At 42.3% G+C, this 20,048-nt stretch overlaps 1 protein-coding gene across 6 annotated transcripts in view; it reads left to right on the top strand.

Annotated features, from left to right (window-relative positions):
• Positions 1-20,048, top strand: part of VPS13C (vacuolar protein sorting 13 homolog C) — a 773,393-nt gene that overhangs the window by 500,527 nt on the left and 252,818 nt on the right. For all 6 annotated transcript variants that reach the window (XM_056572804.1, XM_056572802.1, XM_056572807.1 and 3 more), the window contains 2 exons: positions 12,464-12,567; positions 14,868-15,035. In XM_056572804.1, the coding sequence (XP_056428779.1) occupies positions 12,464-12,567; positions 14,868-15,035 (272 nt within the window). The remainder of the gene's footprint in view (positions 1-12,463; positions 12,568-14,867; positions 15,036-20,048) is intronic.

Genomic DNA, 20,048 nt, shown 5'->3' with positions numbered 1-20,048 from the left:
ATATAGGCTCCCTAGTGAACAGTGCTGGCCTACTTTCTCTGACAGGCTGTGAGGCAGCTCCCAGACACCTACCTTTCCCACAAAGCAGTCAGTTGTTTTTTCTTTCTGTGTTCCTCCATGTATAGAGTTTTGCTGATGAAATAATATTTAAAGGTAATCTGTCATCTGACATTCACATTTCACACTGCTAGATAGCTGATAGGACTAGAAGACACTTGGTACCTAATATATAACAAGAGAAAATGCTTCTTTTTCTGGTGCAAAAAGTCAAAGGGGCATTCCCAAGCCTCTGAAGTGCTAAGGTCTTTCAACGCCTTCTCGCACCCCTTTCCATCCCTGTCCCTGCTTGATGGACATTCAGACTCAGATGCCAGCTCCCAGCCTCGTTTCCATATACCATTCCTGCACTGGCCATACAAACTGTGTGCAGGTGCAATGTTTGGAGTCTTGGCTTAGGGTCCAGCACACTGCCAATCAGCACTTTTTGGGGTTTGGGAATAATAATTTTTTACATTATGGAAGCACAGACAGATATATTAAAGGTATTATGTGTCTCCTTTCCCTAACAGCTATTTAACAATGTCATCAGTTTGGAACCTGAATTGACAGATATAGAGACCTAAAATGCAGTGATGTAGTAGGTAAGGCCACACAGTGAATAAATGCAGTTATAAAACTTCCCTGAATCACACTGCCTGTCTCTGCTATCTGCTGTGTCCTTTTATCCCATGAGTTGCTGCTTTACATTGCTCTTCTTTTTTGTTTTGTTTGGTAGAACAAATAGTAAAAAATATATCACAAGCAGTAGTAAGGTAAACTAGCTGAAGTTTTTTGCCGTTAAATTCACTGGAGACTGTAGTAATAAAATTGCCCTGACTCCTACTGTAAAGGACAAATGATATGGGTCATTGATCTGGCTGCCCTTAGATAGGATGTCACCTTATGATGGTATGCCACCTCCACCACCTCTAAGGAGTCAGAAGCCTAATAGGAAATGTAGACTGCAGGACTTCACATGAGACTATAAAGGGTGAATCTCATTAGAAAAGAAGAAGGGTCCAAGATTGCAGACAACCCACTTCTGGCACATTACCTAAAATCTGTATACCCAAGGCATGCACAAGAGCCTCTACATTGTACTGAGATAGCTGAAGTGAAAGTTTTGCTAGTATTGTTATCAAAAGGGCTAACTATGGTAGGTTTAATGATTAACCACTTAAGCATGCAGGGCTTTCAGGTATGCCCTTGTCCCCTCGTACATAAGCATGAGTACTTGTATGTCCTGATGCCTTAAGTGACTTTAAAGCGAGTGCAGGAGCTGCGCTCACTCTGGAGCAGTGAGTGTTGGTTACCATCAGTAGCCACACACTCACTGATAATGCCGGGCAGTCGCGATCCCGACACTGCCCGGCAGTAAACCCTTTAAACGCTGTGATCAGCATTGAAAGTAAAGTGAAAGTAAAAAATCTGTGGTAGCTCAGAGGAGCTTACCAAACTCCTGCGTCCTGATCGCGGGGGTTCGTTAAGCTAAAATGAAGGAGGAGGGTTCCCTTACCTGCCTCCTGCTGCCGATCACTGATAAAAAATTAAATCGCCCTTATTTTCCCTAAAAAAAGAAAATAAAAAATACTTGGTTTCAATGCGTGCGTAAATGTCCAAACGACTAAAATATACTGTTTATGATCCCGCATGATAAACGGCGTAAATGTAAAAAAAAAAAGTACTCAACGCCAAAAATACTAATTTTAACAGCATCATATATCAGAAAAAAATAAAAAGCGATCAAAAAGTCCCATCAAAGCAAAAATAGTACTGACAGAAACTGCAGATTATGGTGCAAATTATGAGCCCTCGTACATCACTGTATACAGAAAAATAAAAAAAAGGTATAGGGGTCAGAAAATTCTATGCATACCAATTTTGATAAAGTTTGCAATTTTTTTTAACCCCTTAAGGACCACGGGTTTTTGCACTTTCATTTTTTCCTCATCACCTTTTAAAAATCATAACTCTTTCAGTTTTGCACCTAGAGACTCATATGAGGACTTATTTTTTGTGCCACCAATTGTACTTTGTAATGACATGAATCATTTCACCACAAAATTTATGGCAAACCCAGAAAAAAAATATTTGTGGGGCAAAATTGGAAAAAAACGCCATTTTGTTACTTTTGGGGGCTTCCGATTCTACGCAGTGCACTTATTGGTAAAAATTACACCATACAATTATTTTGTAGGCCCATATGGTTACAATGATGATCAATCTATATAGGTTTTCTTTATTTAACTACTTAAAAAAACATGCACTAAAATTAATACCATACATTCTCGAGTATAAGCCGACCCAAATATAAGCCGAAGGAAAAGTTATTGACTCGACTATAAGCCTAGGGTGGGAAATACATCATCCCCCTCATGTAATCATCCAGACCCCCGTCATCATCCCCCCCCCCCTTCATCATCACTGCCTGTCAATCCCTTCATCAGTGGTCTTCAATCTGCAAACCTCCAGATGTTGCAAAACTTCAACTCCCAGCATGCCCGGACAGCCATCGGCTGTCCAGGCATGCTGGGAGTTGTAGTTTTGAGACCTCTGGAGGTCCGCAGTTTGAAGACCACTGCGGCCTTCGTCATCATCCCCTCTCCCCCCCTTCATCATCACCTCCTGTCAATCCCTTCATCAGTGGTCTTCAACCTGCGGACCTCCAGATGTTGCCAAACTACAACTCCCAGCATGCCCGGACAGCCATTGGCTGTCCAGGCATGCTGGGTGTTGTAGTTTTGAAACCTATGGAGGTCTGCAGGTTGAAGACCACTGCGGCCTTCGTCATTATCAAATCCCCCCCCCCTTTTGTTTTGTACTCCCCTCGGCGGGAAGCGAGGGTGAGCTGGTCCGGGCCATCCTATGCTGCAGGGACTGTCCGGTGGGGAGGATTAGTCGTTGCGGGCTGTCCATTTTCACCGGGCGGGGCCTTTTCTCCTCGCTACGGGCCCGGCCCAGGACTAGTGACGTTGCCTTGACGTTGTGCATGAATGTCCCTGTGTGAGTACAAAACAAAAGGTGGGGGCTGGATGATGACGAAGGCCGCAGTGGTCTTCAACCTGCGGACCTCCAGAGGTTTCAAAACTACAAGACCCAGCATGCCTGGACAGCCGATGGCTGTCCGGGCATGCTGGGAGTTGTAGTTTTGCAACATCTGGAGATCTGCAGGTTGAAGACCACTGATGAAGGGATTGACAGGCGGAGAGTTCACTCGAGTATAAGCCGAGGGGGGGGGGGGGGGGGGGGGGCGTTTTCAGCATGAAAAATCGTGCTGGAAAACTCTGCTTATACTCGAGTATATACGGTATGTTTCAACTTTTTTTATTTTTCTGTATACGGGGTGGTATAAGGGCTAATTTGTTGCGCCGTGATCTGAAGTTTTTATGGGTACCATGATTGTTTTGATTTGACTTTTTGATCACTTTTGATACATTTTTTTATGGTATACAAAGTGACCAAAAATAAGCAATTTTCAATTTTTGCATTTTTTTTTTTACGTTTACGCCATTAAGCGCGTGCTTTAATTAACCTTATTTTTTTTATAGTTCGGACATTTACACACGCGGTGATACCACATATGTTTATTTTTATTATGTTGATATATTTTTTATGTGGACTTTGGGAAAAGGGGGGGTGATTTAAACTTTTAATAAGGAAGGGGGTTAATGTGTGTGTTTTTAACCCCTTAACGCCGGACGTAAATGTACATCCTGGTGAGCTGGTACTTAACGCACCAGGACGTCCTATTCATAGCCGCGAGCATCGGAGCGATGCTTGGGTCATGCGCGGCAGGTCCTGGCTGCTGATAGCAGTCAGGGACCCACCGGTAATGGCGGACATCCGCGATAGCTCGGATGTCCGCCATAACCCCTCAGATGCCGTGATCAATACAGATCACGGCATCTGCAGCATTGCGGTCACTAAAATGGATGATTGGATCGCCCGCAGCGCTGCCGCGGCAATCCGATCATCCAGAACGGCAGACTGAGGTCCCCTCCCCTGCCTCCACTGCCTTCCACGGGTCTTCTGCTCTGGTCTGCGATGGAGCAGTCCAGAGCAGAAGATGACCGATAATACTGATCAGTGCTATGCCCTATGCATAGCACTGAACAGTATTAGCGATTGAATGATTGCTATAAATAGTCCCCTGTGGGGACTATTAAGGTGTAAAAAATAAATTTAAAAAAGGGAAAAAACCCTCCCCCAATAAAAATGTAAATTGTCCCATTTTCCCTATTTCACCCCCAAAAAGTGTAAAAAATGTTTTATATACATATTTGGTATCGCCGCGTGCGCAAATATCCAAACTATTAAAATAAAATGTTAATGATACCGTACGATGAATGGCGTGAACGAAAAAAAAGTCCAAAATAGCGTTTTTTTTCCAAAATTTTATTCCCCAAAAAATTTATAAAAATTTTTTTAAAAGTTTTATATAAGCAAATATAGTATCAATAAAAAGTACAGATCACGGAGCAAAAAATGAGCCATCATACCGCCGCTTATACGGAAAAATGAAAAAGTTATAGATCTTCAAAATAGGGGATTTTAAACGTACTAATTTGGTTAAACAGTTTGCGATTTTTTTTAAGCGCAACAGTAATAGAAAAGTATGTTATCATGGGTATCATTTTAATTGTATTAACCCAAAGAATAAAGAACACGTCATTTTTATCATGAATTGTAGGGTGTACAAACGAAACCTCGCCAAATTAGCAAATTTTTCTTTTTAATTTCCCCACACAAATAGTATATTTTTGGTTGCACCATACATTTTATGATAAAGTGAGTGATGGCATTACAACGGACAACTGGTCGCGCAAAAAACAAGCCCTCATATTATTCTGTGGATGAAAATATAAAAGAGTTATGATTTTTTGAAGGCGGGGAGAAAAAAACGAAAACGTAAAAATAAAATTGTCTGAGTCCTTAAGGCCCAAATGGTTAAACTTTTTTTAAACTTTCAGGTTTCTTAAGCTTTGACAGCGGCGATCTAAAGGGTTATTAGCTGGCCGCGGCGATCCGATCGCCGCAAGTCAGCTATTAACGCTAGCTCCCTACGAAAATCAGCTTAGGGCCGGCCGGTATGACGTGGGCTTGAGTCAGGAGCCCACGCCATACCCCGTTAATAGCACAAGGACGTGTATACACGTCCTTGGTCATTAACCAGTTAAAGTAGTACAATAATAAAATACATTTTTTTTAAATAAATTTTGTATAATTTTAATCGCATTGACCTACAGAATAAAGATAATAGATTATTTTTCCCATAGTAAAAACCTAACCCCTCAACAAAGGTGGCAAAATTGCAATTTTCATATACAATTCTGCCCACAAATAATAATTTTTGGGTTTTGTGGTACATTATATGTTAAAGGGAAAGCTGTCATTACAAAGTACAAATGGTTGCGGAAAATAACAAGCCCTCATATGGGTCTGTAGGTGGAAAAATAAGAGTTATCAGCCACTGGGATCAGATCAGCCAAGATGGCAGACAGAGGTCCCCTCACCTGTCTCCGCCGCTCTCCCGGGGTCTTCTGCTCTGATCTGCCTTCCAGCAGACCAGAGGAGAAGATCGCCCATAATAAAGTGAAAAAAGCCTCTCTCAAAATATAATGTTAATGATCCCATACGGTGAACGGCGTAAAAGTTAAAAAATAAAATAAAATGAAAAAGTCATCACATTCCCCCAAAAATGTATAAAAAGCCATTTAAAAGTCACATATACACAAAAGTGATACTAAAAAAACTACAGGTCATGGCACAAAAAATTAGCCCTCATACAGCCCCGTATACAAAAAATGGAAAAGTTAGAGACAGTCAAAATAGGGCGATTTTAAATATACTTATTTTGTTAAGAAAAAAAAAAGTTAGAGATTTTTTAAAAGCAGTACAATAATAGAAAAATATGTAAACATGGGTATCATTTTTTTTTTATATTGACCGACAGAATAAAGAATACATAATTTTTGGGTTTGCCGTACATTTTATGGTAAAATGAGTGATGTTATTACAAAGTACAATTGGTCATGCAAAAAACAAGCCCTCAAATGGGTCTGTGGATGGAAATATTTATGGATTTTAGACAACAAGAAAAAAAAAACTAAATGCAAAAATTTCATTGGCCTGGTTCTTAAGGCCAAAATGAGCTTGGTCCTTAAGGTACAGTCATGGCCGTAAATGTTGGCACCCCTGAAATTTTTCAAGAAAATTAAGCATTTCTCACAGAAAAGGGATTGCAGTGACACATGTTTTGCTATACACATTTTCACTCCCTTTGTGTGTATTGGAACTAAACCAAAAAAAAGGAGGAAATAAAACAAATTCAACATAATATCACACCAAACTCCAAAAATGGGCTGGACAAAATTATTGGCACCCTTAACTTAATATTTGGTTGCACACCCTTTGGAAAAAATAACTGTAATCAGTCGCTTCCTATAACCATCAATAAGCTTCTTACACCTCTCAGCCGGAATGTTGGACCACTCTTCCTTTGCAAACTGCTCCAGGTCTCTCTTATTGGAAGGGCGCCTTTTCCCAACAGCAATTTTAAGATCTCTCTCCACAGGTGTTCAATAGGATTTAGATCTGGACTTTGTTACCATCCATCTCTGGGTGATTTTTGACATATGTTTCGGACGCAAACCCAGCTTTCTGATATTGGGCTGTACAGTGTGACACCAAATCCATTGGTAATCCTCAAATTTCATGATGCCTTGCACACATTCAAGGCACCCAGTGCCAGAGGCAGCAAAACAACCCTAAAACATCATTGAACCTCCACCATATTTCACTGTAGGTACTGTGTTCTTTTCTTTATAGGCCTCATTCTGTTTTCGGTAAACAGTAGAATTATGTGCTTTACCAAAAAGCTCTATCTTGGTCTCATCTGTCCACAAGACGCTTTCCCAGGAGGATTTTGGCTTACTCAAGTTTATTTTGCCAAAATGTAGTCTTGCTTTTTTTTATGTCTCTGTGTTAGCAGTGGCCTGTGTCTCTTGCCATAGCATTTCATTAAATGTCGATGGATAGTTTTCGCTGACACTGATGCTCCCTGAGGCTGCAGGACAGCTTGAATATCTTTGAAACTTGTTTGGGGCTGCTTATCCACCATCCGGACTATCCTGTGTTGACACCTTTCAATTTTTCTCTTCCGTCCAAGCCCAGGGAGATTAGCTACAGTGCCATGGGTTGCAAACTTCTTGATAATGTTGCGCACTGTGGACAAAGGCAAATCTAGATCTCTAAAGATGGACTTTTAACTGTGAGATTGATGATATTTTTCCACAATTTTGGTTCTAAAATGCAGGGTTAATGATCCCGGCAGCTCAGGGTTGCTGATCTGGACCGTCGCAGTGAAATCACGATTTCCTCTTTATTTCTCCACAATGGGGACTCTGTGAATTCTGAGCTGGAATGTGAGAGGTTTTAATTCTAAATTTAAACGGCATTGTGTTTGGATTTTGTCAAAAAAACAGTCCCCTCATCTTATTTGTTTGCAGGAAACCCATTTAACTGGTCAGGAGATTCTCGCCTTGAAGAGGGCTTGGATAGCAAGAGGTTACCACTCTACTTATTCCTCCTCTGCAAGGGGAGTCTCTATATTAGTTACTAAATCCCTTCCCTTTTTCATTGATCAAGTGGCTTGTGATCATTTTGGGAGGTTTGTTATTATTCAGTGCTCCCTGTCGGCCCTTTAGTTTTCTTTTAGTGTCAGTATATGTCCCACCTCTATTCCTTGTTGAGGTCTTAGACTGTATTACGTCTAAACTGTTCACTTTTCCCTCTTTACCTGTTCTTCTTATAGGTGACTTCAATGCAGTCCCGGATCCAAGTGTGCTGGTGCAGCAGATTCTGGCTCTCCTGGTCTGCATGACTGGAGTTTAGCGTTGTCCCTTACTGAGGTTTGGCGCTGGAAGCATCCGTCTGACCCATTATTCTCCTATTACTCAGCAGTACATAAGCCGTTCTCCAGGATAGATTTGGCTTTGGCCTCCTCTGATCTTCTGCCTCTGGTAAGCGACGCCCTGTACACCACTATGGGGATCTCTGACCACTCAGCGCTCCTAATTTCCCTGGGCCTGGGCCCTCATCCCTCCTCCAAGATATGGTGGATGCACCCCGGCTGGTTGCAGGAGGAGGTGGTGATGGCTTAATTGCTAGAAGCTCATAACTGTTTCTGGCAACACAATAGGTCCCACCCTGACATATTGGTGCAGTGGGATACATATAAAGCTCACGTTTGGGGGGCCTTTGTGGGGGGTGGCCGGCCAGAGATGGGCGTATGCATTTAGAGAGAGCATTGCAAATTGAGTTAGGGGTATTGGAGGCGGAGGTGGTGAAGGACCCGTCCCCAGCTGTTGAACGTGAATGGTTGAAGCCCCAGAGAGCTCTTGTGATCCTTCAAAAGGAGAGAGTTCAGAAAAGATTAGTGGACAGGGAAGCTGCCATATTTGAATTAGAGGACAAGAATGGTAAATTGCTGGCTAGGGAGAGTAGGCCGGTGGCTACTATTCCACGTATTAGAGGGGCTAATGGGGTAATTGTAACTGACCTGGCCTCCATTAATAATGTGTTTCGGGACTTTTATCGGGATCTCTATACCTCCCATGTACCATTTGTTCCTGAAGGCTTAGTATCTTTTCTGAAGAATTTGCCCCTTATGCCCTTGAGTGCAGCCCAGGCAGACGCTTTGGATGCCCCTTTTTCGCATGAAGAGGTCTCGTGGCTATTGCTTCCCTGCAGCCTTGAAAGACTCCGGGGTTAGATGGCATGATTGGGGACTGGTATAGGGTGAATGAGGAGCGGCTGATTCCTTTTTCACAGAACCTCTTTAATGCAGTATTGAAAACTGGGCGACTCCCTGACTCAATGAGGGAAGCTCTGATTGGGGTCCTCCCCAAGCCAGGCAAGGATCCGACTTTACCGGATTCCTATAGACCGATTTCCCTCCTTAATGTTGATATTAAACTTTTGGCTAAAGTGTTGGCGAATCGGCTGCGCAAAGTTATAGCCGCTGTCATTCATCCTGACCAGACAGGTTTTATGCCGGGGAGGGCTACGGATATTAATGTCCAGAGACTGCATCTTAACATAGCTGCAGTGGAAAGGGAGGCCTCTGGGGGGTATGTGGTTAGCCTGGCTGTTTATAAGGCCTTTGATTCCGTGGAATGGCTTTATCTGAAGGGTGTTTTGGGTGTCCTTAGATTTGGCCCTCGGTTCCGGGCATAGGTGAGGCTATTGTATGATAGTCTTAGAGCACGGGTGAGAACTAATCTGGAGGTTTCTGAGGCATTTAGGTTGGGCAGGGGAACGCAGCAGGGTTGTCCTCTGTCTCCTTTTCTGTTTCCCTCGCAGTAGAGCCCCTGGCTGCGGCCATCCTAGCATCCCCTCTTATTTATGGAGTCTGTAGGGGTTCCTTGGAAGAAAAGGTGTCTCTGTATGCGGATGATACGCTGGTTTATTTGGCAGATGTTCAGGGTCCCCTAGGGGCTTTATTCTCCCTTTTTGCTGGGGAAAGTCTTCCTTGATGGCCCTCTCTAGGATGGCGGACCCTGTGCCGCCTCTTCCGCATGGGCTACAAGTTGTCACTCAGTTCAGATACTTGTGAGTAGAGGTTTCTCCTTGTGTGACAGAGTACGTACGGTTGAATTTAGCACCGGTGTTTGTCGGTGACTTATAAATTGCTGGCTTGATCCTCCTTACCCCTCTCTCTGGCTGACAGGATTAATATTTTTAAGATGATTTACTTACCTAAGTTTCTTTATCTCTTTCATCTTTCTCCGGTCATTCCCCCTAAAAAGTTTTTTTAAGAGGCTGAGTGGCGTTTTGAGGTCCTTCTATTGGAAAGACAAACCTTCACAATTGGGTCAGGCGCTGCTTCAGCCGTCCAAACAGCGGGGTGGTTTGACTGCCCCTAATATGCTTGATTACTTCCTAGCTTCTCAAATGGTGTATGCTGCCTGGTGGATCGACCTGGATCTGGCGAATGTGGCTACTGCTCTGGCTGGAGCTCTTATGGGTTCGTATGAAACATTGACTAATGTTCTGTATAGATATACTTCTTCTTCCAGATTGTTGACCCCTATTAGGATGGTAGCTGAGGTGTGGTCGGTGGTTTCTTGACTCTTCCCGCTACCGGTAATGTCTCCTAGGGCACCTCTGTTGGGGAATCCTCAATATGAGCACCTGCGGGGGTTGAAGGCTGCCTAATTCTGGAGCAATCATGGAGTCAAGTTCACCATGCATTTTTTTGGGGGAGTTTTCCTCCTTTCCCTCCTTCCAGGAGATGTGTGACCGCTTCCATCTCCCTCGCAGTGCCCAGTTTCGGTACTTCCAGTTGAGACATGCGGTGGTGGCGCAATTTGGGTCTCTTGGTGTGACCCCGGCATTTTCTAATGTGGAGCTGCTTCTGGGTGCCACCGACCTCGCTAAACCCCTCACTCAAGCATATGCTTTGCTGCAATCGGTAGGCCCTGATCCGTTTGGGTTGGCATTTGTGAAGTGGGTGGCGGATATCCCGGAGTTGACTGAGGATCATTGGCGAGAAGTCACTAAGACATTTTACCCTACGTTGGTTAGTGCAAGAGATTTGCTTGTTCAGATGAGGCTAATCCTCCGTCTATACTACACTTCAGTTAAACTGCTTCGTATTAGTCTCCTCCTCAGATGCTTGTTTAAGATGCAATGTGGATGTGGGTTCCCTCCTACATGCAATGTGGAGTTGCCCTTGTGTGGAACCCTTCTGGAGAGAGGTGATGCAATTTCTGGCTGATCACTTAGACTTCCCCTATGTGTTTTCCCCGGTTGTCTGTCTATTGGGTGTTATTAACGATCTGACCACAGGCTCCCATAGGCGCCTTCTTGATAGGTTTTTATTGTTTTGTGCTTGGAAAATATTGATAATGACCTGGAAGGATTTATCTCCTCCCCCGATCTCGAGATGGTTCAGTTTGGTTAATAAATATGTACCGTTATATAGGGCTTTGTATACCAGCCGTAAATGCCCTAAGAAATTTGATAGGGTCTGGATGCCCTGGCTGTTAATAGCTGAGTCGGTGATTCTCCCTGAAGGGGTTAGTTCTCCGAGTTAGTTTGGCTGTCTGGTTTGGGCAGAGGGATGGGAGGAGGGCTCCAGGAGTGTGTGTGAGTGAGAGTATCTGTTGTCTGTCTCAGTGTCTGCTGTATGTCTGTTGGCCAGATGAGGTCTCCCTGAAGCAAGAAATTGGCCTAGGAGTGCTCTTCTTCTATGGTACTCTCTTTGGTGGGCTGGGGGACTCTATGCTAGGCCAAATGTATGTGTATTTTATTTTTTATTTTTATCCATGTCTAAAGTTGTATAAAATAGCTATAAATAAATACTTTGAAAAAAGAAATCGCAATTTCCCAATCAGCAGATGGCAGGAGGGCCCTTACCTGCCTTCTCACCCATCTGATCGGTCCTCTGCTGCTCCAGGAAGCCTCAGCCGGCTAGAGCAGCAGAGCACCCATAACACTGATCAATGCTGAGGCAAAGCTCAGCATTGAACAGTGTATGCAATTGAAAGATTGCATGGAATAGCCCCCCTATGGATACTAAAAAAATAAATAAAGTGTAAAGAAAAAGTTCAGAAAAGTGAAATAACCCCTTCCTAATAAAAGTTTGAATCTCCCCACCCCTTTCCCATTTTTAAAATAAGATATAAAAATAATCTTATGTGTTACCGCTGCGTGCGTAATTGTCTGAACTATTAAAATATAAGGTTAGTAAAACCACGTGTCGATGGAATACACGTTAAAAAAAAATCTAATTCCAAAATTGCTAATTTTTGGTCACTTCATATAAAATAAAAAAAATTATCAAAAAGTCCCCCACGCCCCCCCCCCCCCCAAAAAAAAATGGTACAGATAAAAACTACAGTTCACTGCACAAAACATGAGGCCTCCTATAGTCCTGTATGCTGAAAAATGTAAGTTATAGGGGTCAGAGGATGATCATTTTAAACATACTAATTTTGGTGCATGTAGTTATTTATATTTATTTTTTAAAGTAGTAAAATAAAATCTACATAAATTGGGTATCCTTGTAGCCATATGGACCTACAGAATAAAGATAAGGTGTAATTTTTACCAAAAAGTAAAATGCATAGAAACAGAAGCCTCCAAAAGTTAAAGAATGGCGTTTTGATTTTTATTTCATCGCACAAATAATGTATTTTAGGTTTTGTCACAGATTTTGGTATAAAATATGTGATGTCATTACAAATTACAATTGGTGATGCAAAAAAACAATCCCTTATATGGATCTGTAGTTGCAAAATTGAAAGCGTTATGACTTTTAGAAGAGGACGTGGAAAAAACGAAAGTGCTAAAACGAAACGAAAGGCCTAAATGGGTCCTTAAGTGTTTACATTTGCTCAGTATATGTACTTTCTTTCAGGAATGGATGCCTCTTATACTGTACATGCCAAGAAGAAAGAACTATTTGCTCGTCTCTGTGATATTGTTGTTATTAATGTAGATCCTAAAACGATTCATCAAAAGGTAAAGAATATATATATTTTTTTTCAGTATTTAAACATAAACATTTCTGTTTGCCAGTAAAACTATGCTTTAATGTAGAATTATTTGTTGCACTTTTATTCCACCCTAACCATCTCCAAGAAAATACAGTACACAACTTATAAATTTTACAGAACCCTGTTTTGATGTGATGGTAAAAATCTGCATGGACATTAGGGCGCATACTATAGATTGTTAAATTAGCATCATAAATACACATGTTGCTGAATTTTACTATGTATTGGGTGGAATCCATAGAGGATTCTGGAGATGTTTTTTGAAGTGCAGTTGATGGTGGCATTAGAATCCAAGTGATTGAATATAAGGATTCAAGCATACTTTAAAGACAGCAGGCATGCTACCTAGGAGTAACAGCAGTTCCACACATTGAAATGGAAACATCAGCCTTAGGTAAATCAGTAGATCAGGATGATATCACAGGAAAATGTACATCATTGGGTGTAATCAGTATTGAGGAAATAGTTCCAGTGTCTAGTGATGACTGCTGAACCTTATCAAGGACAAGAATAGAAATAGAGCCAGCAAATGATACACTGAATCAGCAGTCCAAGATGTAGGAACAAAACTAACAGTGCATCTTCCTTACAGGGGTACTCCGCTGCTAGACATCTTATACTTTGTCCAAAGGACAGAGGATGAGATTTCTGATTGTGGGGGTCCTGCTGCTTAGGGTCTCCCCCCGATCTCCCGCAGTACCCATCATTCTAAACAAATGCCGGGTTCCTGCTACAGTGGTCATGATGCTGTGCCACAATCCTCCATTCATGTCTATGGGAGGGGTGTGTCAGCCGGCATTCCCCCTTCCATAGACATGAATGGAGGGGTGTGGTGTGACATCACAATCATGGCCTCCTGCTCCGTGCGTTCTGAACTAAATGTTCAGAATGTGTGAGCACCGACAGGAAATCTGTCAACAGCTTCAACTGAACTAACCTGCTGGTAAAGAGTAATAGTCTAATGCTGATTACCTTTTTTTTTCCTAAGTGACCCTATTGTTATGTTATCTTTGAAAATACAAATATGGAAATGAAGTGCAGTGTGGGCGCTCCCATTCCCTAAATGCACTCTTCTGGTTGCCTTGCTTGGCCCTATACATGTAACTCTAGACCCGCTCTGCCCACTCCTGTCACATCTTCATAATCACAGGTCCTTCAGCCACGTTCTCTTCTATCATGCACTGCTGAGCTCCGTCCCCACATGGACTGGCCACATGATTGTGACATTATCAGAGGTCCTACACCTTTAGCGTGTAAGAGATACAGAGCAGGTCCTGGTCAGGCAGTCACCGCAGCAGAGATCTTCACACACAACAGAAGTGACTACCAGACCAGGTGGTGTAAGACCTATGATAATGTCACAGTCATGTGGAAAGTACATGTAGGGTCAGAGCTCAGCAGGGCAGGATAGAGGGGATTGTGGCTTAAGAACCTGTGGTGATTATGATTATGTGACAGGAGTGGGTGGGAAGTTAAGTGTACCAAGGGGCTGGGGATGCCTCTAAGTGCACCAGAACACTTCATTTGCATATTTTTATTTTCAGGCATAACACGGAATGGGCCTACATAGGGAAATAAAAGTAAACAGTATTGGAATCATTGTCATCCAGGCTATTACCCTGTACCAGCAATTTAGTGAGTGATGCCCTTAAAAGAGAACCATGTCATAACTGTCTTGCTGTATGAGCCATTAGTTATTTGGGCAGTTCACAGTGACTTCTCACTTCCTCACCAGCCTTTAATGAAAGATCTCTCCCTGTTTGTGTGTAGGGAGAGATCTGTCAGCAGGATGGCAAGAAGTTGCTGGGGACCAACACGATGACTTGTGGTTCCTGCACCATAAAAATGACTGATTATCTTTAACACCAATAAAGTGGAATATAAAAGTAGGAGTTCGTGGTATGTAGTGTCAAATGCTGCGCAGAACTATGCAAGGATCAATAGAAAATTATTTTTTATAGATTTTAGCTTTAGGCAATTATTTAACACTTAAGTAAGGGAAGTTTCTCTTGTTAGGGGTTATGAAGAAGGTTTGCAAAAAGATATTAGATTGATGAGAGTAGAACAAGCATTTCAGGAATTTAAAGATAGAGGAGAAGAGGGGTCAGTGGTTTGGCAGCGCAGGACAGGTTAAGGAACTTGAATGGTGGTTTGTGTCTTTTTTATTTCAAAGTTAATAATATTATGCGGATTTTGCTTAATTAGGAGTTTTTTTGTGTAAGCTAAATGTGTGTTGCATTCCTTCATCCTTTTATATTGATTTAGGCGGTCTACATCCTGGGAAAAGAAGTCTTTAGCTTGCAGATGACATTGTATCCCGATGCGACAGAAGGTGCTGCATACACAAATATGTCTGCTATAGATAGCAAAATTTTGCTCAGGGTGGGCTGTATCCACATTGTATATTTACATAAATTTCTCATGTCTCTCCTGGTAAGTAAAGTCTTGTTATTACTGCTATGCAGTGTTATAGTATAGAACAGTCTAAACAGTTGATAGAACAATTTTATTTGAATTTATAGAACAAAATCTGCAATTATCTGCAATGTTTGTGATGCAAACACAGTGGCCCAGATCTATAAATCTGGTTGAAACCAAAACTGTATGATTTTTTCCCCTTGCGACCAGTCACAGCTTAACTTTCTTAACTTTAACAATGTAGCCAATTTTAGCTGTTAGGTCAAAAGCAAATTTTTTAAATCTTTTTTTTACATTTTTAAAATTCTTTATGAAAGTGTCCAAGAGGGCGTCAACAACCGGGGACGAGCCCTCACACAAAGTAAAATTTGTATCAAAGAATCATATCAAAGAAAAACAGTTGAAGGCAACATGATACAAGACATAGTTGAGTTAAATTGTGGGCATCAATTCACAGGCTGTGATTTTTCACTAAAGAGGTTAAAAACATTGGTGCGTTTTCACATACTTCGGCGCATTTTCAATCAGCCAAACATTTTTAAATAAATGGTGAAAATAAATTAATGGGGATAAAAGTCTCTATGACAGTGATAAAATATGTGTGTATATATATATATATATATATAATTAGAAAATGATCTCCGTTGTATTTTATGATATTGGTGACGTCACGCCATGCCCCTTCTATTCATGTCTTTGGGAGTGGGCATGGCGAGCGACAGATAAATGGAGGGGGCGAGACGTGAATGGAGACATGAATGGAGTGTGACTTCACGACCCTATCTCAGCATTCTGAACAAAAATGTTCAGGGTGGGGGGGAAAGGGGGGTTTAAGCGTCCGCGACCCTCTGCAATCAGGCATCTTATCCCCTTTCCTTTGAATATTCTTTGGGAATAAGATGTATAGGGGCGGAGTACCCCTTTAAAATTAACAAACAGACTGGACAAAGTAACTGTGGGAGGACACCTAGAAAATAGCAGGTAGAAGGACGCCTAGGAAATAGTGATCACAATTTAATAGATTATAACTTGTCCTTCAATAAGGGGACCTTTTCGAGGAGACACATGAACAAGCCTTCTACATTATCATTTGAGATTATGTCCTCAAAAACAAGAGTACAGACACTATATGGGCGATATTAAAAAAAAAATATTTAATATTAAAAAAATGTAATTCTCAGCATGAGAGGTACATACCTTTTATGGGAATATAAAGGTCAGGAACAGAAAAAAATAACCTATGTGGATGAATAAAAACATAAAGGGGGCAATAAAAAAAAGCATTTAAGTTACTAAAATGGAAAGCAGTAAAAAAGCATTAAAAAAAACTATAGGGAAAAACTAAAATATGTTAAAAAGAAAAAAAAAACACTTAATCAGCAAACGTGAAGACAGACTCATTGCCAGAGAGTAAAACTAATGCCAATATGTTCTTTAACTATTGTGAAACTGTTGACCTTTTAAAAAGTAGTAAGGGAGAAATGATTGACAGGGATGAGGAAAATGCAAATCCCAGGTAAAATACATTGGGATAGGGCAAATTCTCCAATACAAGTCACCTGTCTTAGGCTAAGTTTCCACTTGGTTTTTTCTGGCAATTTTTGGAAAACTGTCACTGCAGTTTTTGAGCCAAAGTCAGAAGTGGATCCATAAGGCAGGAGAAGTGTAAGTCCTTCCTTTATATGTGCTATTCCTTTTGATTACATTTCTGGCTTTGGCTCAAAAACTGCAGTGGCAGATATCCAAAAACTGCCAGAAAAAAAGCCAAGTGGAAACTCAGCCTTACCCAGGATTAAGCACAATGTTCCCTAAAAAAATAAGGTGCAGTTAACATTCATCTCCTGTGTTCTATGGGAGTTTAGTAATGTAATAACCAGACAGGCTCTGTTTCCCCAAGACTGTAACATAGCAAATGTTCAAAAAGGGGCCAAAAAATGACCCCGGGCATTATAGGCCTGTTAGTTTAACCTTCATGGTATGTACATCGTTTGAGGATTGTGTTAGAAATGCGTTTTTGGAGAATCTCAATAAAAATAAATGTATGACTCCATATCAGCATGGGTTTATGAGGAATCTGTCCTGTCCAACTAACCTGATCAGCTTTTATGAGGAGTCAAGTCTGGACCAAAGTGAATCTCTGGATGTCATATACCGTATTTATCAGCATATAACACACATTTTTTTTAAACTAAAATATGATGTGGAAGCCCTACCTGCGTGCTAAACTGTTCTACGTGTAACATGCTAATCCTGGCATATAATACACCGTGAGGAGCTGTACAGGCTTTCCCTGAACAACTCTTGCGCGCCCCCTGATTACATCAGTTCAGCTAAAATACACAGGGGCATAAAGTTAATCCCCTTCCCGACCCATGAAATACATAGACATCATGGGTCGGGTGAGGAGCACTGACTGAAAATCTGTAGATGATTTTCTTTATTCAGAATCACAAAACATCAATGTGGAAGTGCGAAGAGCGGACGTCTGAGGTGACTTTCGGGCTACGGACCGTATCACACGTTAGCGCTTCTTCAGGTCCTTGCTGGTGTTGCCCCATACTTCATTTCATTTTCACAAGAGGTAAAAGGAAAAAAAGATGCCCAAATTTGTAACACAATTTCTCCTGAGTACGGAAATACCCCATATGTGGAAGTAAAATGCTCTGCAGGTGCACAACAATGCTCAGGACTGAGAGCGCCATGTACATGTGAGGTGATTTGCACAGGGGTGGCTGATCGTTACAGTGGTTCTGACATAAACACAAAAAAAAACGTCCACATGTGACCCCATTTTGGAAATTACACCCCTTAAGGAACGTAACAAGGGGTAAAAGTGAGCATACTGGAGGATTGCAACAGACAAGGGAGTGACATCCGCTGTGATCTTTCCTTAACTGCAGGTACTACTACTCTGCTCAATGCTGGGAGCTGTAGTAACTGCATTAACCCCTTAAGGACTCAGCCCATTTGGGCCTTAAGGACTAGTTTTTACATTTTCGTTTTTTCCTCCTTGCCTTCAAAAAATCATAACGCTTTTATATTTTCATCCACAGACTAGTATGAGGGTTAATTTTTTGCGTGACCAGTTGTTTGTTGTAATGCCATCACTCACTTTACCATAAAATGTATGGCGCAACAAAAAAATACTATTTGTGTGGGGAAATTTAAAAGACAAACACAATTTTGTAAATTTTGGATGGTTTCATTTTCACGCCGTACAATTTACGGTAAAAGTGACGTTTTCTTTATTCTTTGGGTCAATACGATTAAAATTATACCCATGATAACATACTTTTCTATTACTGTTGCGCTAAAAATAATCGCAAACTTCTTAACCAAATTTGTTAGTTCAAAATACCCCTATTTTGAAGACCTATAGCTTTTTCATTTTTCCGTAAAAGTGGCGGTATGAGGGCTCATTTTTTGCGCTGTGATCTTTACTTTTTATTGATACTGTATTTGCTTATATAAAACTTTTAATACATTTTTTATCAATGTCTGGGAGAATAAAATGTTATAAAAAAGCAGCAATTTTGGGGCGTGGCCTGGCAGCCGAGGCGCATGGTCGCATACTAGGAGCGCTCAGTACTCCAGCCTGCTAAAAGCGACTAAGTAACAGCTCTACACCGCCTTGCTCAGCAGTATCCCGGCACAGAACCTCCGCCACCATGCCAGTGAAGAGGAGGAAACCGATTAAGACCGGCAGACTCGACAAATTCGTCTTTAAGCCCCGAGCGGCCTCCCGGCAAGATGGCGCCGACATCCCTTCAGCGCCGCAGCCAGAGCCCTCACCACAACTACGGGGCCACTCACCTGCACAGTCTCCGCTCCGGCACAGGAGATCCACGTCAGACCCAGCGCTCTGTTCCTCGGCCTTTCCAACGGAGCCGGCGCCGCTGATCACAGACCGCCCGCGGCGGCCGAACAGGGACGGGCACTCTGGTGAGTCCGGCCCTTAGCTTTCCCTCTGGCCCCACAGATTCAGTGTTGGAAGCCTGCGCCTCTCCCGGCCTAGAAGCCCAGTGTGCACAGCCGAATATCCTGCCAACATATACTGAGGTGGGTGACTGGGGCACTTTCTCATCTGGGGACGCAGCAGTACCAGATCCACTGGCTGCATTACCAGTGTCTAATGAATCCCTGACAGACACCAAAATGAGAGACATGCTACTGCTACTAAGTTCGTCCTTTTTGCAAGACATACACAAAATGGTGCATCCTATGCAAGCTTCTATTCAAGATTTAGGTGATAGAGTAGATCACCTGGAGGCAAAGTTTGGTGATTTCGCTGTATCTCATAACACTCTTATTGATCTGAGGGATGACCTTGAGGAGGAGGTCTCTATGCTTAAACTCAAAATGGCTGATCTGGAGGATAGGAACAGACGCAACAATGTGAAGCTACGGGGAATCCCAGAAACCGTTGCCCCAGCAGATATACCAGACTTTGTACATTCCTTAATTCAAGCTACTCTCCCAGACTGCCCCCTTCAAGAGCTCATCATTGACAGGGCGCACAGGGTCCCCAGACCTAAGCATTTAGAGGACTCAATTCCACGTGATGTCTTAGCTCGCATTCATTTCTTCCACATTAAGAAACAACTCATGGAATATGCTCGCCGCAATAATAGCCTCCCTGCTCCGTACCAAAAAATTGCGGTGTATGCCGATTTCTCAGCGGTTACCCTACAGGCTCGTAGAGCCCTTCTTCCAATCACTTCGGCCCTGCGGAGGGGAAACATCATGTACCGTTGGTGATTTCCGGTGCGCCTCCTTATTCGCAGAGACAACGCAATGCATGTGGTGCGAACCCTCAAGGAGGGTGAAGAATTGCTAAACCAGTGGAACATTTCACCGATCTATCCCTTGCAACCAAGAAAATCCCCGAGACCAAGGATGGTGGAAAAGGACTGGTCCACCGCCTGATGGGCTGGGCACTGTCTCATTTCACTGCTGATGTGCAGGCCTTTGTGTTGTGACCTGCATGCACGGTTACAGTGTGGACTCTAACCCCCACTGGAAGTTGGA

This window comes from Hyla sarda, chromosome 4, assembly GCF_029499605.1.
Source record: "Hyla sarda isolate aHylSar1 chromosome 4, aHylSar1.hap1, whole genome shotgun sequence".
NCBI lineage: Eukaryota > Metazoa > Chordata > Amphibia > Anura > Hylidae > Hyla > Hyla sarda.
The sequence above is the reverse complement of the archived record's forward strand: the minus strand, read 5'-3'. Positions and strand labels throughout refer to the sequence as shown.